The sequence below is a fragment of the Ovis aries genome, chromosome 14, assembly GCF_016772045.2.
Source record: "Ovis aries strain OAR_USU_Benz2616 breed Rambouillet chromosome 14, ARS-UI_Ramb_v3.0, whole genome shotgun sequence".
Taxonomy (NCBI): Eukaryota; Metazoa; Chordata; class Mammalia; order Artiodactyla; family Bovidae; genus Ovis; species Ovis aries.
Genome location: NC_056067.1, coordinates 38,489,238 through 38,513,186, shown reverse-complemented (window position 1 = coordinate 38,513,186; position 23,949 = coordinate 38,489,238). Strand labels below are relative to the sequence as shown.

Genomic DNA, 23,949 nt, shown 5'->3' with positions numbered 1-23,949 from the left:
AACACTTTTCTTATATGTAATTACATCTCAATTAAAAAATAAAGAGTAGAAAAAAAAAGGATATGGCCGACTTCACCTGCTCACACAGAATGGAATGCGCATAAAAGCCCCCCCCCCCTTCCTTCTTGCCATACTCAGTGTCATTCATGAAGCACTACTGTGTGCCAGGCACTATCCTGGGTGCCACAAACAGCACAGACACCAATTCTTGCCCCAGGGAGCTTACCTTCTGGTGGGGTGAGACAAACAAAGAGCATAAAGTAGTGACTTACAGAAAACATGAAAAGCTGACACCCGGGTCTCCTGCACTACAGGCAGACGCTTTACCGACTGAGCCACCGGGGAAACCCATGGAAGAAACAGGTCAGCAAAAGGGGAATGGAGGTGTATGGGGTGGAGGTGAGGTGTGTTGCAACTTTAAATAGGTTGGATAAGGTTAGCCTCAGTGAGACGGTGACCAAGGAGGAACAATTAGTTGTCTGGGCATGATGGGATGCTGGGGAGATCGTTTATGTGATTTCAGAGTTGACAGTGATGGTGGGCTGCACTCTGAGGGCTGAGGGGAGCAGCTGCAGAAATGCAGGGCAGTCACCGTATGACCTAGGTGTGGGCCCTGTAGGGCCAAGTGAGGGAAGAGAGGTGGCTGGCCCTAAGTGAGATGTGAGTAGTTTCAGTCCTAACAGAATATTTACATAATGGCTTTGGGTAGGATATATTAAATGGTATGGGAAACTGGATTCTATTTCTTGAAGAAATCTATACCTTAAAAAAATGGACTGTTAAAGAATTTGTGTTTAGTAGATATAGAGTTTCAGTTTTGCAAGATGAGAAAGTTCTAGAGATTTATCGCACAATAATGTGAATATACTTAACACAACTAACTGCACATTTAAAAATGGTTAAGGTGGTCAGTTTAATGTCATGATATTTTTTCCATTATGAAACATCAAAAAGTGAGGGAGGAATAAAGACATTTCTCAAACATGGAGTGTATGAGATCTTGCTATATGTCAGGATGTGAATAACATGGGACTGACCTTTAAAATATATGTTGACAGATATACAAGGAGAAATTCCAAAGTTCATTCAGACTCTATGGAAATAGAAAGCCCTGGGGAAAGATGCATCTCTGTTCCCCAACCATGGGATCCCTTGGAGAGCTAAAGTGTGTTGACTCTCTCTGCCACTTCCCTTTACTGCTACTGAGTCACTTCAGTCGTGTCCGACTCTGTGCAACCCCATAGACGACAGCCCACCAGGCTCCCCCATCCCTGGGATTCTCCAGGCAAGAACACCAGAGTGGGTTGCCATTTCCTTCTCCAAGGCATGAAAGTGAAAAGTCAAAGTGAAGTCGCTCAGTTGTGTCTGACTCTTAGCGACCCCATGGACCGCAGCCCACCAGGCTCCTCCGTCCATGGGATTTTCCAGGCCACTTCCCTTTACCACCACAGTATTCAGCACTGGCATGGCCTCACGTGGCTGGCTTTATTTTACATCTCAGATTCAGGCATGACTGACTTCAGATCTCCTAGAAGGGACCGTTGCCTTGTTTTCACTATTGTATTGGTTGGTCAAGTCTTACGATTTGTTTATATGGCTTAAATGCTTTTTCATTATTTGAGATGGCTTTGAAATTTGAAAACATAAGAGTTTTTAAAAAGGGAGTGAATTTGAATTAATAATCTTCCCTAAATTTGTTGCTTTTCAATTTCAGCCAGAAACCAGAAGGCTGGATGATCCTTTTTTATTTTATTTTTTTTTGATGATTCTTTTGAATCTAACAAGCCAACAGGAGTCTCTGTCTTGTTTAGCTATACCGTTGGACATGAATGAAGAGATAGGTGCAATGCCAAAATTCAATTTCAAAATCTAATCATGCCAGACACATTCCTTGGGTACATTATATACAGTATCCTTATGACAGGGCTGAACAAACTGAGGCAAATATAGAATAAAATATAAAATGTAGTATAAAAATTTTAACAAGAAGGAGAACCCAGAATCAAACCCAACTCGGCCCATCCCATCAGGCACAAATAGGCAAATTTCTCCCACCTTTTTGATGTCTTCACAATCTTCTGAGGAACTAGGGGGGTGTCGGTGGGTGGCTGTATAGGAAGCAAAGTCTGCTTGTAATTTTATCAAAGCCTCTTCACGCTCCAGAACCTGCAACGTAGCACAAATCAGTTACGCTGGATCATCAACACAGTGGCTTGTTACTACTGCTATTTTTGCGAGGTGTTCCTTTGTCAGTCCAAGTTTATTACAGCATTGTGTAATTCATATTATATAAACTAGGGAGAAAGAATTATGTTTTCAGTCTTATATCAAGGCTCACTAAGGCACAGACAGTGGTTTTTCTCGAGTCCATCAATCGCCACACTTTGGACCCCCTCTTGATCCTCTCTGTGTGGTCCAGTTTATGAGGCAGAAGAAGGTTCTATGGAGACTGTGGTGGAAAGATGTACTGAATCTCTCAGAAGATAGGATTCAAAGTTCAAGAAGTAAAGAAGGAAGCTTCTTATGGATTGAGTGAATATGTATGTTTTTTTTTAAAAAAAATGAAGCTTTAGTTCTTGTTTGTTGAAAATAATTCAAATAGAACCCAAGCATCAAAAATAAGAAGTGAGGGACTTTCCTGGTGGTCCAGTGGCTAAAACTTCATGCAGGGGGCCCGGGTTTGATCCTGGTCAGGGAACTAGATCCCACATGCTGTAACTAAAAGTTTGCATGATGCAACTGAAAATCCTGTGTACCACAAATAAGACCCGGCACAGCCAAATAAATAAATACTTAAAAAAAAAGAAGTGAGACTCTCCTATTTAGTTATTCTCCTCTTCCTCACTTCTACTAAGGAGGAGGAACACTGTTGGTAATTTACAGTAGGGGTCCCCGACTTCTAGGATCTAATGCCTGATGATCTGAGGTGGAGCTGATGTGATAGTAATAGAAATAAAGTGCACAATAAATGTAATATACTCGGAGCATCTCCACCCCTCCCCCATCTGTGAAAAAACTGTCTTCCAGGAACTGGTCCCTGGTGCCAAAAAGGTTGGGGATCACTGATATATACTTCTATATTATGATCAAAGACTTTAAAAAATAAAAGCTGGATTGGACACTACACAGGATTCTGAAACTTTTTCTCAATAATATACCACAAATATCCTTCCATGCAGCCCTTACAGATCTACTTAATCCTTTTCCTTGGCATATTATTCCATAATATAGATGTCTCTTTAATAATTTCTTTCAATCTCTTTAACTGTGTCCTTGCTGATGGACTCCTTGGTTGTTGAGTGAGATTTTAAGTCTCTTTAGAATCTCAGACTTAGTGTGAGTTGGGGACACACACCGAGGAGAATATCATCAACAAGAGGCAGGGGCATGTATATGTAAGACATGTGAGGAGTGCTGGCAAAGAGATTACTTTAGGTGATTCTTTCCCCTCCTCCCTTTACTCAAGGCCTTATTTTGGGTCTCTTGGGAAAATGTTCCAAAAGGAGACACTTACCAAAGCATTACTGCAGGCTAGCTTATTTCGAAGTTCCTGTATTAGATCATCCTGTTCAGAGACCTTTTGCCAGACTTCAGATAATCGTTTCAGGGTCTCCTGATGCTCTTGAATCATGCAGGGAGAAGTGTATATACGTACCTTTGAATGATCACCCTTGTTCTCGGGCTCCTGGGATATTTAAAAGTGATAGGTTTATTTTGAGCTAATCTTGGAGTCAATTTCAGAATGCCATGAGCATGAACAATCTCTAGACCAATATTCTAGAAGTTTATGTTCACATATCTGATTCATATATATGAATCAGATCTTCCAGAACAAAAGAAAAAAAAATTAAAAAGTGCACATACAATAAAAAGTTCAAATGGTTCACAAGAGAAAACGCTGAAAAGTAAATCTTGACCCTCCGTGACCCAGGTCCCCTTTCCCATGATGGTCTATGTTACCAGGCTTTTGTATATCCTTCTGGGGATAGTTTATGCATATTTACATATCATTTATATATATGTGTGTAACCCCTTACTCTTTCCCTATCCAAGTGAAAGTCTTCTGCATACTATTCTAAACATTTATTTAGGATATTTTCCATATTGCTATTTGTAGATCTATCTTATTCTTCTTTTAAAATTAATTTCAAACTGCACAAGTAATACACACACACAAATATACATAAAATCTTTACAGAACACTGTAGGGACTTTCCTGGTGGTCCAGTAAGAATCTACTTTTCAATGCAGGGGATTCAAGGGTCAACCTCTGGTTGGAGAACTAAGATCGCACATGCCAAGAGTCAAGTAAGCCTGCATGCCACAACTACAGAGAAATCCATGTGCTGCAACAAGGCGCCTGCATGCTGCAGCTAAGACCTGACAGCCAAACAAAAACAAAAACAAAAACAAGCAACCACTAAACTGCCCCAGCCCAAACCTCTAAAATGAAAAACACTGTAATATTACAGGCAAGTCTAAATTTCTCTTTGACCACCACCTCTAATTGCATACTTACTGCATTCTCCAGAGATGATAACTTGTGCATATCTTTCTAGAACTTTATCTATACATTTACATACATACAAATGCATATTATAGAATACAGACGTTATTTTCACTTTTTGAAACATGAATTTTTCCTCAACAAGATGTCTTAGAAATTTATCCATGTTGGTACAGGTGCCTCTATCTTGGCTCTTTTAAATATGTTTATCCAGTTTCCTATTGATGGGAATATATGCTGTTTCCAAGTGTTTTTCTAAAATGAAGCTGAAATGAATATTTTTGCACATAAATCTTTGAGTAGCTATTCTAGTTTATGTGTAGATTAAATTTGTAGATGTATTATAGGAATCTATCTAAACAGGGTCTATTTAAAACTTTGATAGCTGTTGCATGCTTATCCTTCAAGGAAATTGTACCAATTGACACTCTCATCAACATGAATATGTCTGTTTTCCTAGAACTGCATTTTTTATTTTTAAATGTCTTTCTCTAGATTATCTGAAATCATGCATGAAGGTTACTACCTGTTCACTGATCTGCACTAATAATGGGGTGAACTGATGCAGAGAAGCAAAAAAGAGCAAAAAGTCCTAGTTTGGATGGTAGATCCTTTCTCCATTAAACTATCTCCCTAACTGGGCTTTTTCAGGCAAAGTTAGAAATAGTTCATGTTCACTGAGCATGAAAGTTGCCCATGAGTATATAAATAATTCAGTGTCTATGTGGAAAAAGGAATGGAGAACAATAAAAAAGTTAAGAAACAGAAAGATGATGTCTATAGATTCCAGTATCTTAATACTTACAGTATGAAAAAGAGAAATTACTTTTAAAGTAATAGAAGAAAAAATCCTGGAATTGAAAAAAATGTAGACCTTCAAAGGATCAGCTAAGTTTTGAGAGACTTAATGAGAAATAACTTTTAAAAAATTCTGAGCCTAAAAACCTCTAGAGTTCAGAGATTAAATAGGTGACTCACACAAAATGAGAAATAGGTTGAAAACTAACAGTTCGTCTTTAATACTGCATGGTATAATACAACACAGCTATAGTTTTCTAAGACTTAGTTGTAAATCTGTATACCCAATCAAAATAGTATTCACAAATGATGGCAAAACAAACCTTGTTCAGACATGGAAATTTTGAGAATTTTTACCATTCACTGTTGGTTTCTGAAAGAATTAACAAGGAATTATCGCAGCAAAAGGAAAAGTCCAAGAATGCAGAAGAGGTGGAGTATACCGCTTAGTGAGTAAAGGATGATTTGTAGTCTTAAAGAAATGTATATTTTGTCTGTCATATAACTAGCTCAAGAAATTAAAGAAAAGATGAAAAGTTTTCAAATTCAGTTACATTAGGGTAGCATAATCCAGACACCAATATGAGATTAGAACACATAAATTTAAGTCATCAAAATAATCTCATTTCTGAAAACAGATAAAAACTAAATGCTAATAAACTTATAATAGCAGTTTATTATAATTTAGTTTAGCAGTTTATTATGATATATATTATTTTAATTAAAATTAAGTTATTTAATTAAAAATATAACATATATCAAGGAGGATTGGTTCCAGGAATATAAAGATTGTTCTATTAATGAAAATCTATTAATTTATTACACTTCATTACAGGAAAAAAACTCTGTGATTACTTTGATAGGTGCTAATAAAAACATCCAATAAAATCCAATATCTATTCCTGGTAAAAATTTTTGATAAGCTATGTAGAGACAGTTACATCTTTAACTTCAAAAAGGATATTAACAAGAATCCAAGAACCGATATTATACTTAAAAGTGGAATATTAGAAACATTTAAAAATATGAGGAGCAAGGCAAGGATGCTACAATTCTACACTGTTCTGGAGGTCTTCGTCAATGTGGTAAGATGGAAAATAAGTTGTATAAATACCAACAAGGAAAGCAATTTAGGAAAACCTGAGATAGTGAACTAAAAATCTGGGAACAGAGTTCAAAAATAGCAGGATAAGAGTTTTTCTCTACATCAATAATAATTAATATAATTAAATGTACAAGAGAGCTCATTCATAAAACAGTAACAACTGTAATACACTAAGAATAAACTTAAGCAAGAAATATGTGAGATCTATAAGGAAAAGTGTAAAATCTTACTAAAGGACACACAAGAAGCCTTGAATAAAAGTAGAAACATATCATGTTCCGTGTGTGTGCGTGCTAGGTCACTTCAGTTGTGTCTGACTACGGCCTCAGGGACTGTAGTCCACCAGGCTCCTCTGTCCATGAGATTCTCCAGGCAAGAATACCAGACTGGGTTTCCATGCCCTCCTCCCAGGGATCTTTCCAACCCAGGGATTAAATCTGTGTCTCCTGCACTGCAGGCAGATTCTTTACTGCTGAGCTACTGGGGAAGCCTGTCATGTTCCATAGGGTATGATGATTTCCCCCAAATGAATATAAAGTTTGAAAGTAAGACAGTATGAATTTCACCAAGACAAGAGATACAAAAAAGACCAAGAAATATTTGAACGTAAAGAACAGTGAAGTTGGACCTGCCCTAAAAGGAGGTATGAAAACATACTATCAGTTAAAGTTACTATCAAAAACAGCTCTGATCTTGGTGCAGGAACTGGCAAGTAGATCAAAAGAACAGAGAATCCAAAAAGAGATTAGTATGTATTTTGAGCTGGCACTTCAAGTCAATGGGAAAAGGTGGGGATGTTTCATAAGTGGAGCTGGGACAACTGGAGATCCATTTTGATAAACATAAAATTACAGCCTTCTCTCATTATTTATATGGGGTTTCTTGGCCCTGGGTCAGGAAGATCTGCTGGAGAAGGGATAGGCTACCCACTCCAGTATTCTTGGACTTCCCTTGTGGCTCAGCAGGTAAAGAATCTGCCTGCAATGTGGGAGACTTGGGTTCGATACCTGGATTGGGAAGATCCCCTGGAGAAGGGAAAGGCTATCCACTCCAGTATTTTGATCTGGAGAATTCCATGGACAGAGGAGCCTGGCTGGCTACAGTTCATGGGGTCTCAAAGAGTTGGACATGACTGGACAACAAAACAGCAACAGCAGCTCATTATTTATAAAATACATATATTTTCCTGGTGTACTAAAGCTAAAAACATAAAACTACAAAATTATAAAACTGCTAAAAGACAGTATAAGATAAACTTTTGCCATCTGGAGGGTAGTGAAGGCCTTCCTAAATAAGACATAGGATCTATTTAAAGCAGGGCTAAGAGATTTAGTTTTATAAAATTAAAAACTTTTGTATGTTGAAAAACACCATTAACAAGAAAAAATAAAAATTACAAACTGGGAGAAAATATTTGTAACATATAATGAAACATTATTACCTATAATATAGACATAGAAGAACCTTCTAAATCTATATCATAGAAGGTGTAGAACCGTCTATGCTGTTGCTGTTTAGTTGCTCAGTTGTGTCTGACTCTTTGGACTCCATGGACTGTAGCCTGCCAGACTCCTCTGTCCATGAGATTTCCCAGGCAAGAATACTGGAGTGAGTTGTCATTTCCTTCTCCAAAGAACCTCCTATAAGTCAACACAAAGAAGGCTAACAATCCAATAAAAAAATGGTTATACACTTATGAACAGGGCTCAATACTTTGTTCATGAGGTGGGCACTGTGACCTGCCTCCCCGATCCCCTTGGGCAGTGAAAGACTTACTCCTCTAGCTGTGGGGGTGCTGCCCTTCTTGGGGATTACCTGGGTTGAAGAAAACATTTGCCCAAGGTCATGTCTTTCCCTAGGAAGACAGCTCACATCCAATCACTGACCACTATGGAGGTATAAAGGCCAGCTCCCTTCTCCCCAGTTTATAATTGCTCTAGAGGTCTTTCCAGTCTCAAAGCTCACCATGAGGTTGACTAAGGCATTTGCTGGGACAGCCCAATGTCTGCTTCTGCCCAACGCTGCTTCCTTTTCCTTCATAGGAGCTGATGCCAAGACCTTTCTCTAAAAATGTCTGACATGCCAGTCTGTCTCAGAGTCTGCTTCTTGGAGAGCTAAACCCACAATTATTAGAACTAAAGGAAATAAACATTGTAATGAGAAAATCTGTTTTATTTTCCCCCATCCATCAGTGTAACACAACTTAAAGAGACTGAAAACATGCCCTGTGAGTGTGGGGGAATTATTGTTGGTTAAAGTGTAAACTGGTAGAACCTTTTTTAGTATTCAATGTAGAATTATCTTTAAACATTAAAAATAAGCATCTCCTTGACCCAGCAAAATCTCACTTCAGGAATTAACCCTTGTATGTGGTAGAAAAACAGGTCAGTAGATGGCACAGGGTACAGTCATACTACAGAATACAAGGTAGTAACTAAAAGAAATCATCAATTAAGAAAGAAAAGAGAAAATCATCAAGATATACATTTAAAAAGCAAAGTGCAGAACCCCATTTTTAAAGTGACTCATTTATGAGAAAAGAAAACCTTAACATTTAATATATGTAAGTGTATAGCAATAGGCTGGGGAAGATTGCCAGTGCATTTTGAGAGAGTGGGATGGAGAAGGGCAAATGTGGACTTTTACATTTAATCTCCATAATTCTGTCTAGAAAGCCTATATTGTTGTATTAGTTGTATAATTTAAAAAACCAATTAAAAGAAAAAAGAGACAAGTTCCGGCACTTTGCCTCTTCTTTGCTATGTTTCGTGACTTTCTCCTCCTATTTGATTCTGAAGCTATGATTTGCATGAGTCTTGTGACCTAGACGAGGCAACATGGAAGATTTGGAAGCTCATTCGGTAATTTACTTTCTGCCTTGTTTGAAGTGGTGGTTCCTTATATTATCTTTCCTTATGACTCATATGTAAATAATCTGTCTGCCATGTGGGAAACCTGGGTTCAGTCCCTATGTGGAGAAGATCCCCTGGAGAAGGGAATGGCTACCCACTCCAGTGTTCCTGCCTGGAGAATTCCATGGACAGAGGAACCTGGTGGGCTACAGTCCATAGAGTCCCAAAGAGTTGAATACACTTTCTTTTCTTCTCCTTATGTTAATTAAGGAGCCTTAACATTCCTAAGGAGCAATCTTACAAAAGATGTGAAGGCTTGAAGTTCAAAGCTGAGGGCCACAAAAGTCAAGGGAAGGAATGACAACTAGTTGAGAGTTTGGGTTTCTGACAGAGAGGGTGGGACCACGACAGGGACCACTAAGAGCTCCTGATGCGAGTGGTCTGGTTGAAGTCCTACCTGACCGACGATCCCGCTGAGCTCCCCCTCCAACATCTTCACTTGGCACTCAAGTAACTCGATGTTGCTCAGGGAAGTCTGGTATTTATCCCTGTAGAGGTTTAAGCTCCTTTCGAGGGAGACGATTTTGTCCCCAGCCAAGGCGAGTTGCTCCTGGGCCAAATGGAGCTTATCCCCTGTGTTCTCATTATGATTTCCCAGTTCCTCCTCATAGAGAATCACCTGTTGGTATAGGAAAGAAACCACACTGAACCCATGGAAGCCTCTAATGACAACAGGATATGGCTATAAGATAGCATGCAGAGGAGTTTTTCATTTTAACTAGAAATGCGGATGCAAAGAATAGGCCCAGCACAGATCTAAAAGCTACAGTCTGTAAAATCAGAACGGTAATGATTAGAAAAATTTTTTAAAAAGATTGTCCTGTTTGGATGGTAAGCTTCTTAAAGGCAGGGATCATTTCTGTTTCCCATTCTTCCTGGTATGTAGTTAATTCAATAAAGATATGTTAGTTGATTAACAGGAATGCATCTATAGCTCCATTTTTAAAGGGCTTGAGATGGCAGTATTATTTCTTTACTAGGTATTCTCTAGAGGTCTAATTTAGAAAATGTGGAGTCCCTGGTGCACACAGGTCTGCTTCAGCAAAGTTCCCTACAGACAGTGGGGGAATAGGACCTGAAGTTCCTGGGGAATTTGCATCCTCCTTATTTAGGTTCTTTTTCTTCCTAATCAGTTAATTAGTCAACGAATTGAACAGATATTTATTGAATGCTCAAGAACAATGTCTTTGGTGCTTAGGGGTATTTATACTTACACAGCACAGGCTCCTCTCTCACAGCATTTACAAACTTCTATTGGGGGAGATACAATTTAAAATTAGCAAACAACTCTTGAGTGTGCTAAATTATATGACTTGCATTATATGTACTGAAGGAGTTAAGAGCAGCGGGGTCATCAAGGAAGGCTTTATTTGGGTTCAAATAGTTCAGAATTCAGATAGAACACATTCTATTGATTAAAGCTGATATATTTGCTGCCTGCCCATTTGAGAGTCATCTTAGGAAAGGATCATTTACTTTGAGGTGTTTATTAGGGAAGAAAAAGAGAAAATGAATATTTTATATTCATATGTTTATAACAGAACCTGTCAGGAGGCCTGCCTATGCCTTCTTGACACTCACCATTCCTCCGTATGTTAACTCCCTTCCAACTGCAAGCATCTTTAGGTTTTTTTGCCTGAGGGATGCACTGGCCCCAGGAGCCCACTCAAGCTGAGAAGCAAGACAAGACAAGTGACAAGTACGGGGAGTTAACAATATCAGGTGCAACCCTCAACCAATGACTGGAACGATTGGCTGGGATCAATTTTCAGTGTGTCCTACATTTTCTACCGGAGTTCTCCAGAGGGATTGAACCCTTGTTTCCCACAGCAGTGATAATCTTTTTTTTTTTTTAATGAATTTTTATTGGAGTATAGTTGCTTTACAATGCTGTGTTAGTTTCTGCAGCACAGCAAAGTGAATCAGCTATATGTATACATATATCCCCTCTTTTTTAAGCTTTCCTTCTCATGTAGGTCACCACAGAGCACTGGGTAGAGTTCCCTGAGCTATCCAGTAGGTTCAGCAATGATCTTAATAGTAATTTTCTTTATGGGCTTCCTGCCCTTGTTTGACACACTTCCCTACTCTTTCACTGTGCTTCATGGGATCACCTCCCTCCTGAATTAACTAGTACTTACAGAGTCAGGCATGACTGAGTGACTAACACATACTTGTATCTATCTCCTTGTTTTAGGATCTGCTGTTGGGAAACCCAAACTTAGATAGAAGTTTGATATTTCTGTGAACAACGTATTGGGGGAACTTGGCAGAGTGCTGAAAGTAACTTTATTTTTATTTCTTTTTTTTGAAAGTAACTTTTCCAGGACTTTCCCATATTGGGCTCTGTGTCAGTGACTGTTGCTTGCCAGACCCCACAACAATTCCTCCTCTCCTCCTTGTAACAGAACCTTGACTTTGTTTGGGACAAAAGTGTGCCTCACTAAAACACTGCATTTCTTTGTCTTCCTAAGAAATTGTTACAGCCATGTGACTAATTGTTGCCAGTGGTATATAAGTCAAAGTATTGTGTGGGGTTTCTGGAAAATGTCCTTTAAAAGGGAGGAGTGTGCCTTTCTCTCTCCACCCCATTTCCTACTCTCACCCTGATTATTTGGAACAAGTAAAGGTTGGTGCTCCAGCGGCCATCTTAGGTGACCTGGAAAATGGAAGCTTTCAGCTGATGAGGGTGGAGCCGAAAGACAAGACACAGGTAGCAGTCCTAGACTACCTGTCTCTTATTTTATGTCATAGAAATTAACTATTTTATTTCTTTAGTTTTAAAAATAAAAAGTCTTTATTTTATTTTTGTTTTTGAAAGATCCTTCCACTAGATATACAAGTCTAGCTTGATACATTTTTTTGTATTTTCTGATTACTAAAGAAAGATCTGTTGATCCCCAGAGTTCTCTTTCTGTGCAACTCAATCTTCTCTGTTACTCTATCTTATGAAGACTAAGAACTTAGTCTTCTGGGATCCTTAGACGATTCCCTTCAAGTAAGGGAGTCTACCAGACTCTCCCAGATTCCCATTTTTGTGTCATGGACTAGAAACTCGAAACAATAAGCCAAGGACTCATCTCATTTGTTTCCCATTTCTCAAGACTACTGTCTTTCATTGTCTCGTGTCCAGTGTCTTTAAAAACAACAGTGTCTAACTATTTTATTTAAGACACTATTGCTATGGGGTTTTCGTTATATGAAGCCAAATAGAATCCCAACTATTAATAATTCAGAGTCACTTTATTCAGGCTGGACTCTTGTTTAAGTTAGGATGAACCAACCAGTTTTAATACAGCCTTGCATTAGCTTTATTAAACCATGGTTTATGCTCACAGGCTCTGTCCCAGATTATATTTTGTAGAATAACCTTTCTTTGTTTATTTCCCTCCCAATCCCTTACAGCAAATTCTCATTGGTCATAATATTTCCTTTAAAAAAAATTCCATGTTTCTTCAAGGCCCTTCATAAATTCCCTGGAGTTAGTCATTAAGTAATAGCACCATTCAAGACAGTCCTTGGAATTTTATCTCTAAAGGCAGAGGAGGAAAATGCCAGAGGAGGCTGCCTGTTCCATTACTTCAAACCCATGGTTTTACTACTGCTAGTGCTACCACTGCCCAGCTGATTTTAGTAAGGCTTTTGTCTTTGTAATTTACTTGCGATTCTATAAAGATGATATACTCTGGTTAAAAAAAAAAATATCACCCCAGGACATGAACAGAAGTAAATATCCAGAATGTACTTAAGTCAAGTCTGCTTGATCTAAAACTCCAGTCTGCAAAAATGACTGACAAGGTACTCTCAGTGATTAACTCAGACTCAACATCTGGTTATCTTATCCACTGTGCAAGTGCCAGGAATTTAGTTATGATTGAAATCTGATTTTTCTAAAAAAATGATTGATTTAGTGGACTTTATACCTCTTTCATAACTCTTAGAGACCTAGAGTCTTTGCATTTAAATTGCCATGGTAATAGAATGGAGATGATAAGCCTCCATGCACACCACACACATATATGTGCATGTGCACACATACACCCCACACACGTACACACATACCCCACATGTGTTAACTGGGCCTCTCACCCAGTTATGCCATTCTGTTTAGTTCCCTCTGTTCAGTTTCAAGGAAATCAAGAGTTAAAGAGGGAAAGTTGATAAAATCTGCTCAAGATGTGAAGCTCTCCTCTATGTCCACTGCTCACTTTCTAGTAGTTTTGACCTGATTTCTGAAGATACATGGTCATATAGGACATTTCCATAGTTACTTTATCTATACCTCATCTTCTTTCATCTTGCAGTGATGGTGGAGAATAACCAGGTCGGAAGTCTGCTTCTCCAGGACTGACTGATACTGCAAGAGGGAACAGTAGGAAGTCTGCAACTCCTCGGTGCGAAACTCCAGTTCTTGCTGAAGGGCCAGCAGCTTTTTCTTGAGTTGTTGGAGTTGCCTTAGATGACACTGCTTATTAGGCTCAAAATTCATGTGTGACTCCTCAAATGCTAACGCTGGCTTCTTATTCTGCAATTGAGAAAGGCTTTAGTTAGATTGTCACAAAGCAGGCATTCACTCTGATTTTTTTTTTTCTTAACCATTCACATCCATCTATCCACCCTTTGTCTTTTCATCTCTAGAGCACTTATTAAATATTTCACTCTGTTCACAATAAAGCATTACTTTGTACTTTCACTTGTATGAAGAATTTAAAAGAAGGAAAAAGCCATGGTTCCTTCCTACTATTTAGATCTACTATTCCTATTATGTAGGTCAGAAGAAAACACACACACGAAAGGGACCTAGAGAGCACTGTAAAGATACACTCGATAATATGCTTATGTTTTGTCTTCATGTGAAAAGAAAACACAATTGACCTGGAAGCGAATGGATTTCTGGTTATGGTTCTTGTACTAAACTTGATTATTAAAGATGCCCAAATAAAAGGACAAACTCTTGGGGAAATAGCTTTCTGGAATACCGGGAAACAGGAGGCAGAGACATTGCTAAGGCACATCTGAGTACTGACTCTGTCTCCTCTTGAAGGCAGGTATGAGCTTGCAGTTGCTGAGTGTGTGTGTGTCTGTATGTGTGTGTCTGTATGTGTGTGTGTGTGTGTGAGAGAGAGAGAGAGACAGAGAGAGAGAGAGAGATCTCTCCCTGCCAGTCCACAGTCAACCTGAAATGCCACTAGACTCCACTTAAATTTTAATTCATTCATTCCATAAGCATATGTTGAGCACCTACATTGTATCAGGTATTCTGCTCATAGGACACATCCCTGAATCGTTTATTCTGGTACAACTGAGGTCTTCACATGGATGCTTCTATATTTTCTTGCCCAACATTCCCAGTTGAAACAGAAGCAGAACCCTATGGTCCTTCTCCTGCATGTCCTCCACCTGTCTTTTGTCTGTAGAAAAACTTTAACCAAAGTGTAAGTTTAACCAGAGAAGTGAGAAAATGCAGAAGAAAAGGAAAGTAGTCCAACAAGACCAAACCATAATAGCTTAGTCATTAAACAAAGTCAAGGAACTTTAGCTCCAGTATTCTGAGCCTGTCTGTGAGCTGTCTTGTAGATACTGAAACCCCCACCAGGTGGAAGAAGTTAACTACCCGATGACCAGACTGTAGCCATGACATGCTGCTGCTGCTGCTGCTAAGTCACTCAGTCATGTCCGACTCCTCATGACCGCATGGACTGCAGCCTACCAGGCTCCTCTGCCCATAGGATTTTCCAGGCAAGGGTACTGGAGTGGGTTGCCATTGCCTTCTCTGGTAGCCATGATATAAGCTGCCACAATTCTGAGGACTGGCCTCAAAGAAACGGGAACAAACCGACCCTGGAACTGAAGATCAACTATACTTAAAACAATCAAGATGACGCTTGATCAGACCACTGCATGACCAACTTCAAGACGATTGTCAGAGCTGATGGTGCTGTTTCTGTATGTAGCCCCTTTCCTCCATCTATATACCCCTGAAACTCCCCTTTAAAAGCTCTTGGCCACTGATTGTCAGTGGTGGGAGTCAGCCTTTGGACATGAGTCTGCCCACCCTCCTCCCCAGTTGCTGGCCTCTCACATACAGCAAACTTTTCTTTCACCAACCTTGCCTCTCAAGTATTGGTTTTAGAGTGGTGAGCAGCCAGGTCCCACTTTTGGTAACATGGTGACTTGTGAAGGAGAGGTGGATGAAGAAGATGGCTTGTAGGCATCCTTTAGTTCCTTCCTCTGTGTATTGTCTTCCTATTCATTGTTTAAAACCCTGTCCAAATACTGCTTTCTTTCTTGTTTTCCCTGCAAAGCTGTATTTGCACCAATACCATAGACTTTCTGGGCATGTCCTTAATGTGGCATTTCACATTCTGCCTTGCATTGTAATGATCTCTGTGCATCTTATCTTTTAATTAGACCATAAATTTCTGAAGGTCAGGGGTCATGTCTACTCGTATAGGGTCTAGATTAGAGATTCATACAGAGCCAGGTATTGACAGAAAGAAAGACATGAAAATTGGCTCCCCAAAATTTGAGCTTGTGGCCTTGGCCCAATTAACAGAGTACTTTCAAACTTTTCTAAAATTAAATTTTTTTTTTACAGTTTTATCAGTATCTTCTCTATATGTCCTAAAATTCAACTACTGTTAAGTATACAATTCAATGATTTGTAGCAAATTTACAGAATTGTACAACCATTATTACAATCCAGTTTTAGAATATTTGTATCACTTCAAAAATTCCCTCATGCCCATTTGTCACTCCCATTCCTACCCCAGCTCCAGGCAACCACTAATCTGCTTTCTGTCTCTATGGATTTGCCCTTTTCAGACATTTCATATAAGTGGAATTGTATAATATGTCATTTTTTGTGTCTGGCTTCTTTCACTTAGCATAATGTTTTTGAGGCTCATCCAGGCTGTAGCAAGAATCAGTATTCTGTTCATTTCTACTGCTGAACAGTGTGACTAAACCATATTTTGTTTATCTGTTCACCAGTTAATGGATATTTGGATTGTTTCAGGTTTTGGCTATTATGAATAATACTGCTATGAACATTAACAGCTGTCATGTGAATGTCATATTTTCATTTAATTAATCTGTTCAGCAAATATTATGGTACACCTCCTCTGTGCCGAGCACTCTACTAGTTAATGGGGATACAGAATTTTATAAAACAGAATTTCTGCCTTCATGAGGTCTGCATCTACTGGTGGGGGAGATGTGTGGAGGGAGAGAGAGTCAGAGAGAGGGAATGAGAGAGAGAGAGAGAGGTAGCAAATTAAAGAAGTAAATTGTGTAGTTTATTAAGAGGAAAAAGTGCTATGGAGGAGAATAAAGCAGAGGAGGGAGATGAGGAATGCCAAGATGGAACACAGTTGTAATTTTGAATTAAGTGTTCTCATGGAGGACCACACCGAGAAGGTGACATCTCAGTTAAGATAGTTAAGGAAGAAGGCTGGTGGGAACGTACAACAGGAACACTCCAGACAGAAGTAATAGCAAGTGCTAAGACCTGGAGGTAGGAGGCGCCTAATGGTGTTTGAGGAGTGACTTTGTGCAGGTTGGAGCAGAGAAAGTAAGGGGAGAGTGGTACCAGATGAGGTGAGAAAGGAAAGGGAGGAGAGGTCTTTTAGGACCATGTAGGCCATCCTTAAATCCTTAACTTTTCCTTTCAGGGAGATGAAAGGCCATTGGCGGGTACTGAGCATAGGAGTCACGTGATCTCCTGTAGATGTCACAAAAGACACACTGGCTGTTATATTGAAAACAAACTGTAGGGAGCCAAGGACAGAAGTGGGGAGACCAGCAAGGAGGCTGCTGCAAGAATCCAGGTGAGAAGGGACAGCAGCATGGACCAAGGTAAAAGCTGGGAGAAGTGGCTGGATTTTAGATGCATGTTTGAAAGTAGACTCCATAGGATTTGCTTCTGCATTAGATGTGGAATGAGGGGAGATAATGGTCATCCAAGGCAGAACGATTCCATGGTTTTGGTCTGAGTAACTGGAGAGATGGAGTTTTATTTATTTTTATTTTATTTTTGGCTGTGTCATATGGCATGTGGGATCTTAGTTCCCTGACCAGGGACCGAACTGGTGCACCCTGCACTGGAAGCACAGATCTTAACTGCTGAACCACCAAAGAAGTCTTGGAGAGATGGAGATTTAAACAGATTACTTCAGTAAGAGTTGGCACCCAAAAGGAAAAAATCTTCTCTAATGAGAGTAGGTAGGGGCAGCACAGATAAGGTCAGGGAGGCTCAACCCAGTTCAGAGCCAGAAAGACAACAGCTGATGTGTCAGTTCAATCTGAAAGAGAAGACCGAAAATGGACCACAATGGTCAGTAGGCAAAAGAATTTCCAGACAAAGACAAGCTGAGCCCTTGACCTGAACATTTGGTGTATGCGGCCAGAGGGAAGTGGATGAGACTTCTTTCCTAGGCCAAACAAAGTTGAATTTTTTATTTACTCTGCTACAATTGCCAACATTTACAATAAATGTTTTAATTTAAGTGTTTTCATTCTTTTCAAGATAAGAATGGTGCTATTCTTACAACCCATCTGTGAATGAGGTTCAGAGGGAAGGGGCTTGGGAGTGATGTGTGTGTGTGTGTGCGTGCGCTCATGCTTGCATGTTTGCATGAACACAAACATGCATGGGGGAGGTTCTCAAGAGCCCAAGTCCTCAGTCTATATAGGTGAAACTCTCGAGTGGGGAACTACTTGGAGAAAGACACGGTCATGGATAAATACACTTAATGTGGGTGGAACTAAAGCAAAGGCGTGAACCCCTGGGGTATGGTTATTGCAGAAGGGCTTATTTTAGTAAAGCACCTACCTATAACCTATTTTGCTCCAGTTCTGTTTTTCTTAGCTCTGTTGAAGGTGGCTTGATCTCTAAAAATTAGGAGGCTGGAGTTCTGGTCCTTCTAGTACTTGTGTGCAATTGTTGATTTGGACCTGCCACTCTACTGCCAGATGTGTATGCCCCAGCTGAAAACTGACCAGTCTCCTTATTATATATTCTTTCTCTACCTCCCCTTATTTCCATGTCCCCATTTTCTTTTCATTATCCAAAAGAATAAAAGAAATGCTCTTCTTATTATTTTTTTAATTTTTTACATTTTTCTTAGCTTTATTAATAATGGATTATATTAATGGTTGAGTCACAACTACAGTTTTAAAATAAGTAAAGTTGGCTACGATATATATGATACATTTATTATTTTAAAATGCCTTTGGATTTTGTTTGCTAAATCTCATTTATTTTTAATTGATAATCATAAATGATATTAGAGCTTATTTTTAAATTATTTTTTATAATAAGCTTCATTTTATTTACTTTTTGTTTTTTTAAATTTATATTTATTTATTTTAATTTGAGGTTAATTATTTTACAATATTGTATTGGTTTTGCCATACATCAACATCAATCTGCCACGGGTGTACACGTGTTCCCCATCCTGAACCCTCCTCCTTCCTTCCTCCCCGTACCATCCCTCTGGGTCATCCCAGTGCACCAGCCCCAAGCATCCTGTATCCTGCATCAAACCTAGACTGGTGATTTGTTTCTTATATGATATTATACAGGTTTCAATGCCATTCTCCCAAATCATCCCACCCTCTCCCTCTCCCACAGAGTCCAAAAGACTGTTCTATACATCTGTGTCTCTTTTGCTGTCTCGCATACAGGGTTATTGTTACCATCTTTCTAAATTCCATATATATGCGTTAGTATACTGTATTGGTGTTTTTCTTTCTGGCTTACTTCACTCTGTATAATCGGCTCCAGTTTCATCCACCTCATTAGAACTGATTCAAATGTATCTTTTTAACAGCTGAGTAATACTCCATTGTGTATATGTACCACAGCTTTCTTATCCATTCATCTGCTGATGGACATCTAGGTTGCTTCCATGTCCTGGCTATTATAAACAGTGCTGCGATGAACATTGGGGTACACGTGTCTCTTTCAATTCTGGTTTCCTCGGTGTGTATGCCCAGCAGTGGGATTGCTGGGTCATAAGGCAGTTCTATTTCCAGTTTTTTAAGGAATCTCCACACTGTTCTCCATAGTGGCTGCACTAGTTTGCATTCCCACCAACAGTGTAAGAGGGTTCCCTTTTCTTCACACCCTCTTCAGCATTTATTGCTTGTAGACTTTTCGATTGCAGCCATTCTGACTGGCGTGAAATGGTACCTCACTGTGGTTTTGATTTGCATTTCTCTGATAATGAGTGATGTTGAGCCATCTTTTCATGTGTTTGTTTGCCATCTGTATGTCCTCTTTGGAGAAATATCTATTTAGTTCTTTGGCCCATTTTTTGATTGGGTCGTTTATTTTTCTAGAATTCCAAACTCTTTCCTTAGGGCTTCCCCTCCAAGCATATCATCTATACTTTGGTGTGTTCATAATCGTTTTTTGACTTTAAAGCCTCCTGTGGGTAAAAAGTGACTCTTCCTAGTGTAAACTTAGCAACCTGGCAGTGATATTGGTGAATTGTTAATATCCCTTCATCAGAGGTCATGTTCAATCTTCTGGGTTTAATTTTGGTTTGAGGTAATATGATAGATGGACCAGATGATGAGAGTTCACTAAAGTTTTTCAGTATAGGGCAAAGGTAGCACCTGACCTAACTTGTCTGGCAATAAAGATCCAAGAACTGCTCATACCTGCAGAGAAACTAGAGTTTTCTTGGATGAGGATTTTAAACATTTGCACACTGTAGATACCTATGGGTTTAAAGGAATCAAATTTCAAAGACTTGGAGAAATGCCTAGACTTATTTGAGACTTATTAAATTTCTACTCATTTATCCTTAAGTGTTCAAAAGATTATTTTTCTTAATTCTAAATGAATAGAAAATGACATGCTATGGATTAAGCCTGAATTTCACTTATATTTGTACCAAGAAGCCGTGTCATAAAGGCATAATGCATTTCCTGCTGCTTCTTTGTCTTCTTTTTGTTAAAAAAATTTCTTTTAAGTGAAGGCAGATATTTTATTAGATTCTGCTTTGACCTTTAAACCGAAATCTGGAGAAAATGAGCAAGTTGGAAATAATCTTATGGAAATAAGACTAGTTCTTAAAATGACCATTCAGAATTAGACATGATACTGGAGGCCATCTGGTCTACCAATGTTTCTCAGATTGATTTCTGTCCAGGATTCAGCTGTCTTAAAAGATAGAGGACTTGGCCACCTGTAGGAACCTGTTCTCATATTTAGACTACTTTTCAGCCCTCCTTGTGGTCAAAGAGATTATAGCTATTGCTCCCTCCTTGCCTATGTGGCCACTTGATCACAGAAGGAAATTAATTGGCCTGGCATGATTTCACCTTTTGAAAAGTCATGTTGGTTTCCACCCAATACTTGGTGGTTTTCAAGTTGATGCTAATTGATTGATGTTAAGTTCTATATTTTCCCTGATATTGAAGTTAAGCTGACAGGTCTATAATTACCGAGATTGTCCTTTTTCCCTTTTGAAAAAGATGAGCACTTCATTTACCCTTTTTCAGTCTGCAGGGACTTTCTTTATTCTCTTGAGTTCTCAAAATAATCGCTAGCAGCTATGTAATAACACCTGCCAATTCCTTAAGTACTCTTCGAAGTATATCATCAGGCCCTGCTGCTTTGCCTAAAGCCAGCTTTTCAAAATACTTTTTAACCATTTTATTCTCTCTTTTAGTTTCTGTCTCAGGTTGGCACTGCTCTGAAAACTGAATCCTTGATGATTCTTCTTCATTTAAGAGAAAAAGCCCCATCTTTTCCCAGTCGGTAGAACTTCTTTCCGTATCTTTGAGGTGGGATGTGAGATATTTCCCCTGTAAGCCTGATTTAGTCTTATATCATTAGAGAGGTTCGTCCCGGGGTTGGGACTAGGGTGAGGTAAGTGATGGGCACAGCTTAAGGAGGCATTCACACTTAGGACTGAGCAAATATAGGATTGGCACCTAAAGAACGAGTGCCCTTGGACTTCCCTGGTGATCCAGTGGTTAAGAATCCACCTGTCACTGCAGGGGACACGGGTTTGATCCCTGGTCTGGGAAGATTCCACATGCCTCAGGGCAACTGAGCCCCGTGTACTACAACTGCTGAGCCCATGAGCCCTAGAGCTGAGGCTCTGAAACAAGAGAAGACACCACAGTGAGAAGCCTGAACACCTCGAGAATAGTAGCCCTCACTCGCCGCCACTAGAGGAAGCCCATGGGCAGCAACAAAGAACCAGTGCAGCCAAAAATAAATAAATAAAAGTTAAAAAAATAATGAGAGCCCCCGACATTTTGCACCCCAGGCATCTGACTTGCTTTACCTCAGGCCCAGCTCTCTCTGTTCCTGGGACTTGGGGCACAATGTATTCTTGATTTACAAGGTCACCTTGCCTCTTCTACACACACAACATCTGATGTCATATTTTAATTTTTCTCATAACTGTGTTCTAAATGTCTTGCTTATTTCTCCAGCTCCTTGTCAGATATTAGTCAAAATTTCAGAAAGCCTTGGGTTCCTCCTTTGTTCCCATATTATATTTTCTTGTGGCAGGCAGGTCTTGCAGGGGTTTTCTGAGTGGATGAGTGTAAGTCTGCATCTAATTGTGTATTTGTATGCATAGTCTGCAATTTAAATTTGGTGCTAAGTGCTGGGGAAAAAATAGAGCCTGTTTTAAAGCTTGTTTCAAGCTGTTAGACCTTCTTTTGGGCAATTAGAATAATAAAATGTGACTTAATACCTTTCTCCCTCCAAGTTGCCAGGTACATTTATAAGCCACATGACTTTCCCTGACTAGGGGAATAAACTTGTAACAGCAATGGTGAAAATAACCTAAAATGTTAATATTTAGAAAAAAATTACAGTAATATCCTTCCTGGGATCCATTTAGGGAAACCAATGAATTTTTCTGTATTTGTGACTTACTGCAGAAAGGCTAGTACTGTGTGCTAAGTTTGCTTCAGTCATGTACAACTCTGTGCGACCCTATTGACTATAGCCCACCAGGCTCCTCTGTCCATGGGATTTTCCAAGCAAGAATACTGGAGTGGGTTGCCATGCCCTTCTCCAAAGGACAGTAGTTCTCAGTAAGAAAAGGTAGAATTGAAAAAAAAAGAATTGCTTTGCTTCTAAAATTTTTAGGGCATCACAGAAGAACAATTTGTGGTTTCTATAGGGAAGTGGTAAGTCCTGGGAGAGCTCTTAACAGAGTTCTAATTAACTCTAATTCTAACTCTCTCAATTAGGAGAGGCCAGATCCTTGACTGCACCTAGGAGGCTAACTTGGAGGCCTGGCAACAGATCTGTGAAACCAGTACCTGCCTCATGTTTGCCAATAACTCAAGTCCCCAAGTAGAAATGAAGACTGCAAGTTAGGAAGTCTTGGAAACCCAAAGTGTTTAGAAAACTCTGGGAAAACATCTCCCAGCTGGCTCCCCAGCTTGTGTGCATAAACTTAGAGACTGGTTTAAAGAGCTTAGAGCTGGAGTTTCCAAAAAGAGAAAACCTCAGGATGAAGTGAAGTTGCCTCAACTGATGAGTTGCCTAGGAGGGTAGTTCAAAATCAGAGTCTCAAGAAAGATGATCATGCCAGGAGATCTTCCTGCTCGCACAGGTTCAGGATAAGTGCTACTGACTATCGTGGCTTGGGCACCTCTGGAAGCAAGTCCTAAGACAAGGAACGAGGCATCGAGTAAGTGGCTTGTGTGGAAGGTAATTTTAGGAAACTCAGGTATGGGAGTGGAGAAATGAACAAGGCAGGGAAGGAAATTGTGAAAGGAGGCCAACCTAGTTGCCACTGTGGGCACCTGGTACTGGGCCCCATTGAGGAACTCCAGGAGAGAGCAAAGAACGTGCCTGGAGTTATTTCCAGTGAGACAGAGTAAGGGAGATGGGTTGCTAATCAGCCCTCTCCCCATCAGTCATTGGTTTAGGGCTGCTTCTAGGGGGCATTAATTCTTCTGCACTTCAGCTTATCCTTCGACTGGGCTCCTGTATCCAGAAGTAAAGCTTATAGGCAGAGAGCTGCAGGTGTGGCAATAAACAGCTCCTGCTGCACTGACAGGAAGTGACACCTCAGAGCAGGTGGAATGGCTGCTATTTTTATGGATGATGTAGAAGTTTGCCCAAAATCCATTAAGAGACTTCCCTGGCAGTCCAAAGGGTAAGACTCCACACTCCCAAGGCAGGGGGTACAGGTGTAATCTCTGGTTGGGAAACGAAGATTCCACATGCCGCAAGACTCGGCCAAAAAATAAATAAATAAAGTAAAATCCATTAAGATGCTATTCTCTTAACATAACTACATAATTGTGATCTGGCTTTTTTTTTTTCCCAAGGGCAATGGACCTCAGGTGCTGCTAATTCAGTGTGAAAGACCAGGTAAAGAAAAGAGCTCAGATGTAAATGACCTTGGAGATAAGATAGCTAGACTGAAAAGTCCTCAGGGCAGGGATGGCATTTGTGTGTGTGTGTGTGTGTGTGTGTGTGTGTGTGTGTGTGTGTGTTTAGTTCTCTCTCATTGTTTGCTCAGTAAGCGCTCTTGAATCACCAGTGGGAAAACTTTCTATTATTTCTCCTACCCAAGGAGGCAGAAGTGGAAACAGAGGGAGCAGAGGTGGGAGGTGGATGGTGAATGCCTTAC

The 23,949-nt window shown here is 39.7% G+C and overlaps 1 protein-coding gene across 1 annotated transcript in view; it reads right to left on the bottom strand.

Moving 5' to 3' along the window:
• The window catches only part of PMFBP1 (polyamine modulated factor 1 binding protein 1), a 475,252-nt gene that overhangs the window by 20,661 nt on the left and 430,642 nt on the right, over nucleotides 1–23,949 (bottom strand). The window contains exons 19-22 of the mRNA XM_060398457.1: nucleotides 13,605–13,847; nucleotides 9,720–9,941; nucleotides 3,515–3,685; nucleotides 2,056–2,166 (exon numbers count right to left, since the gene is read on the bottom strand). Of these exons, the coding sequence (XP_060254440.1) occupies nucleotides 2,056–2,166; nucleotides 3,515–3,685; nucleotides 9,720–9,941; nucleotides 13,605–13,847 (747 nt within the window). The remainder of the gene's footprint in view (nucleotides 1–2,055; nucleotides 2,167–3,514; nucleotides 3,686–9,719; nucleotides 9,942–13,604; nucleotides 13,848–23,949) is intronic.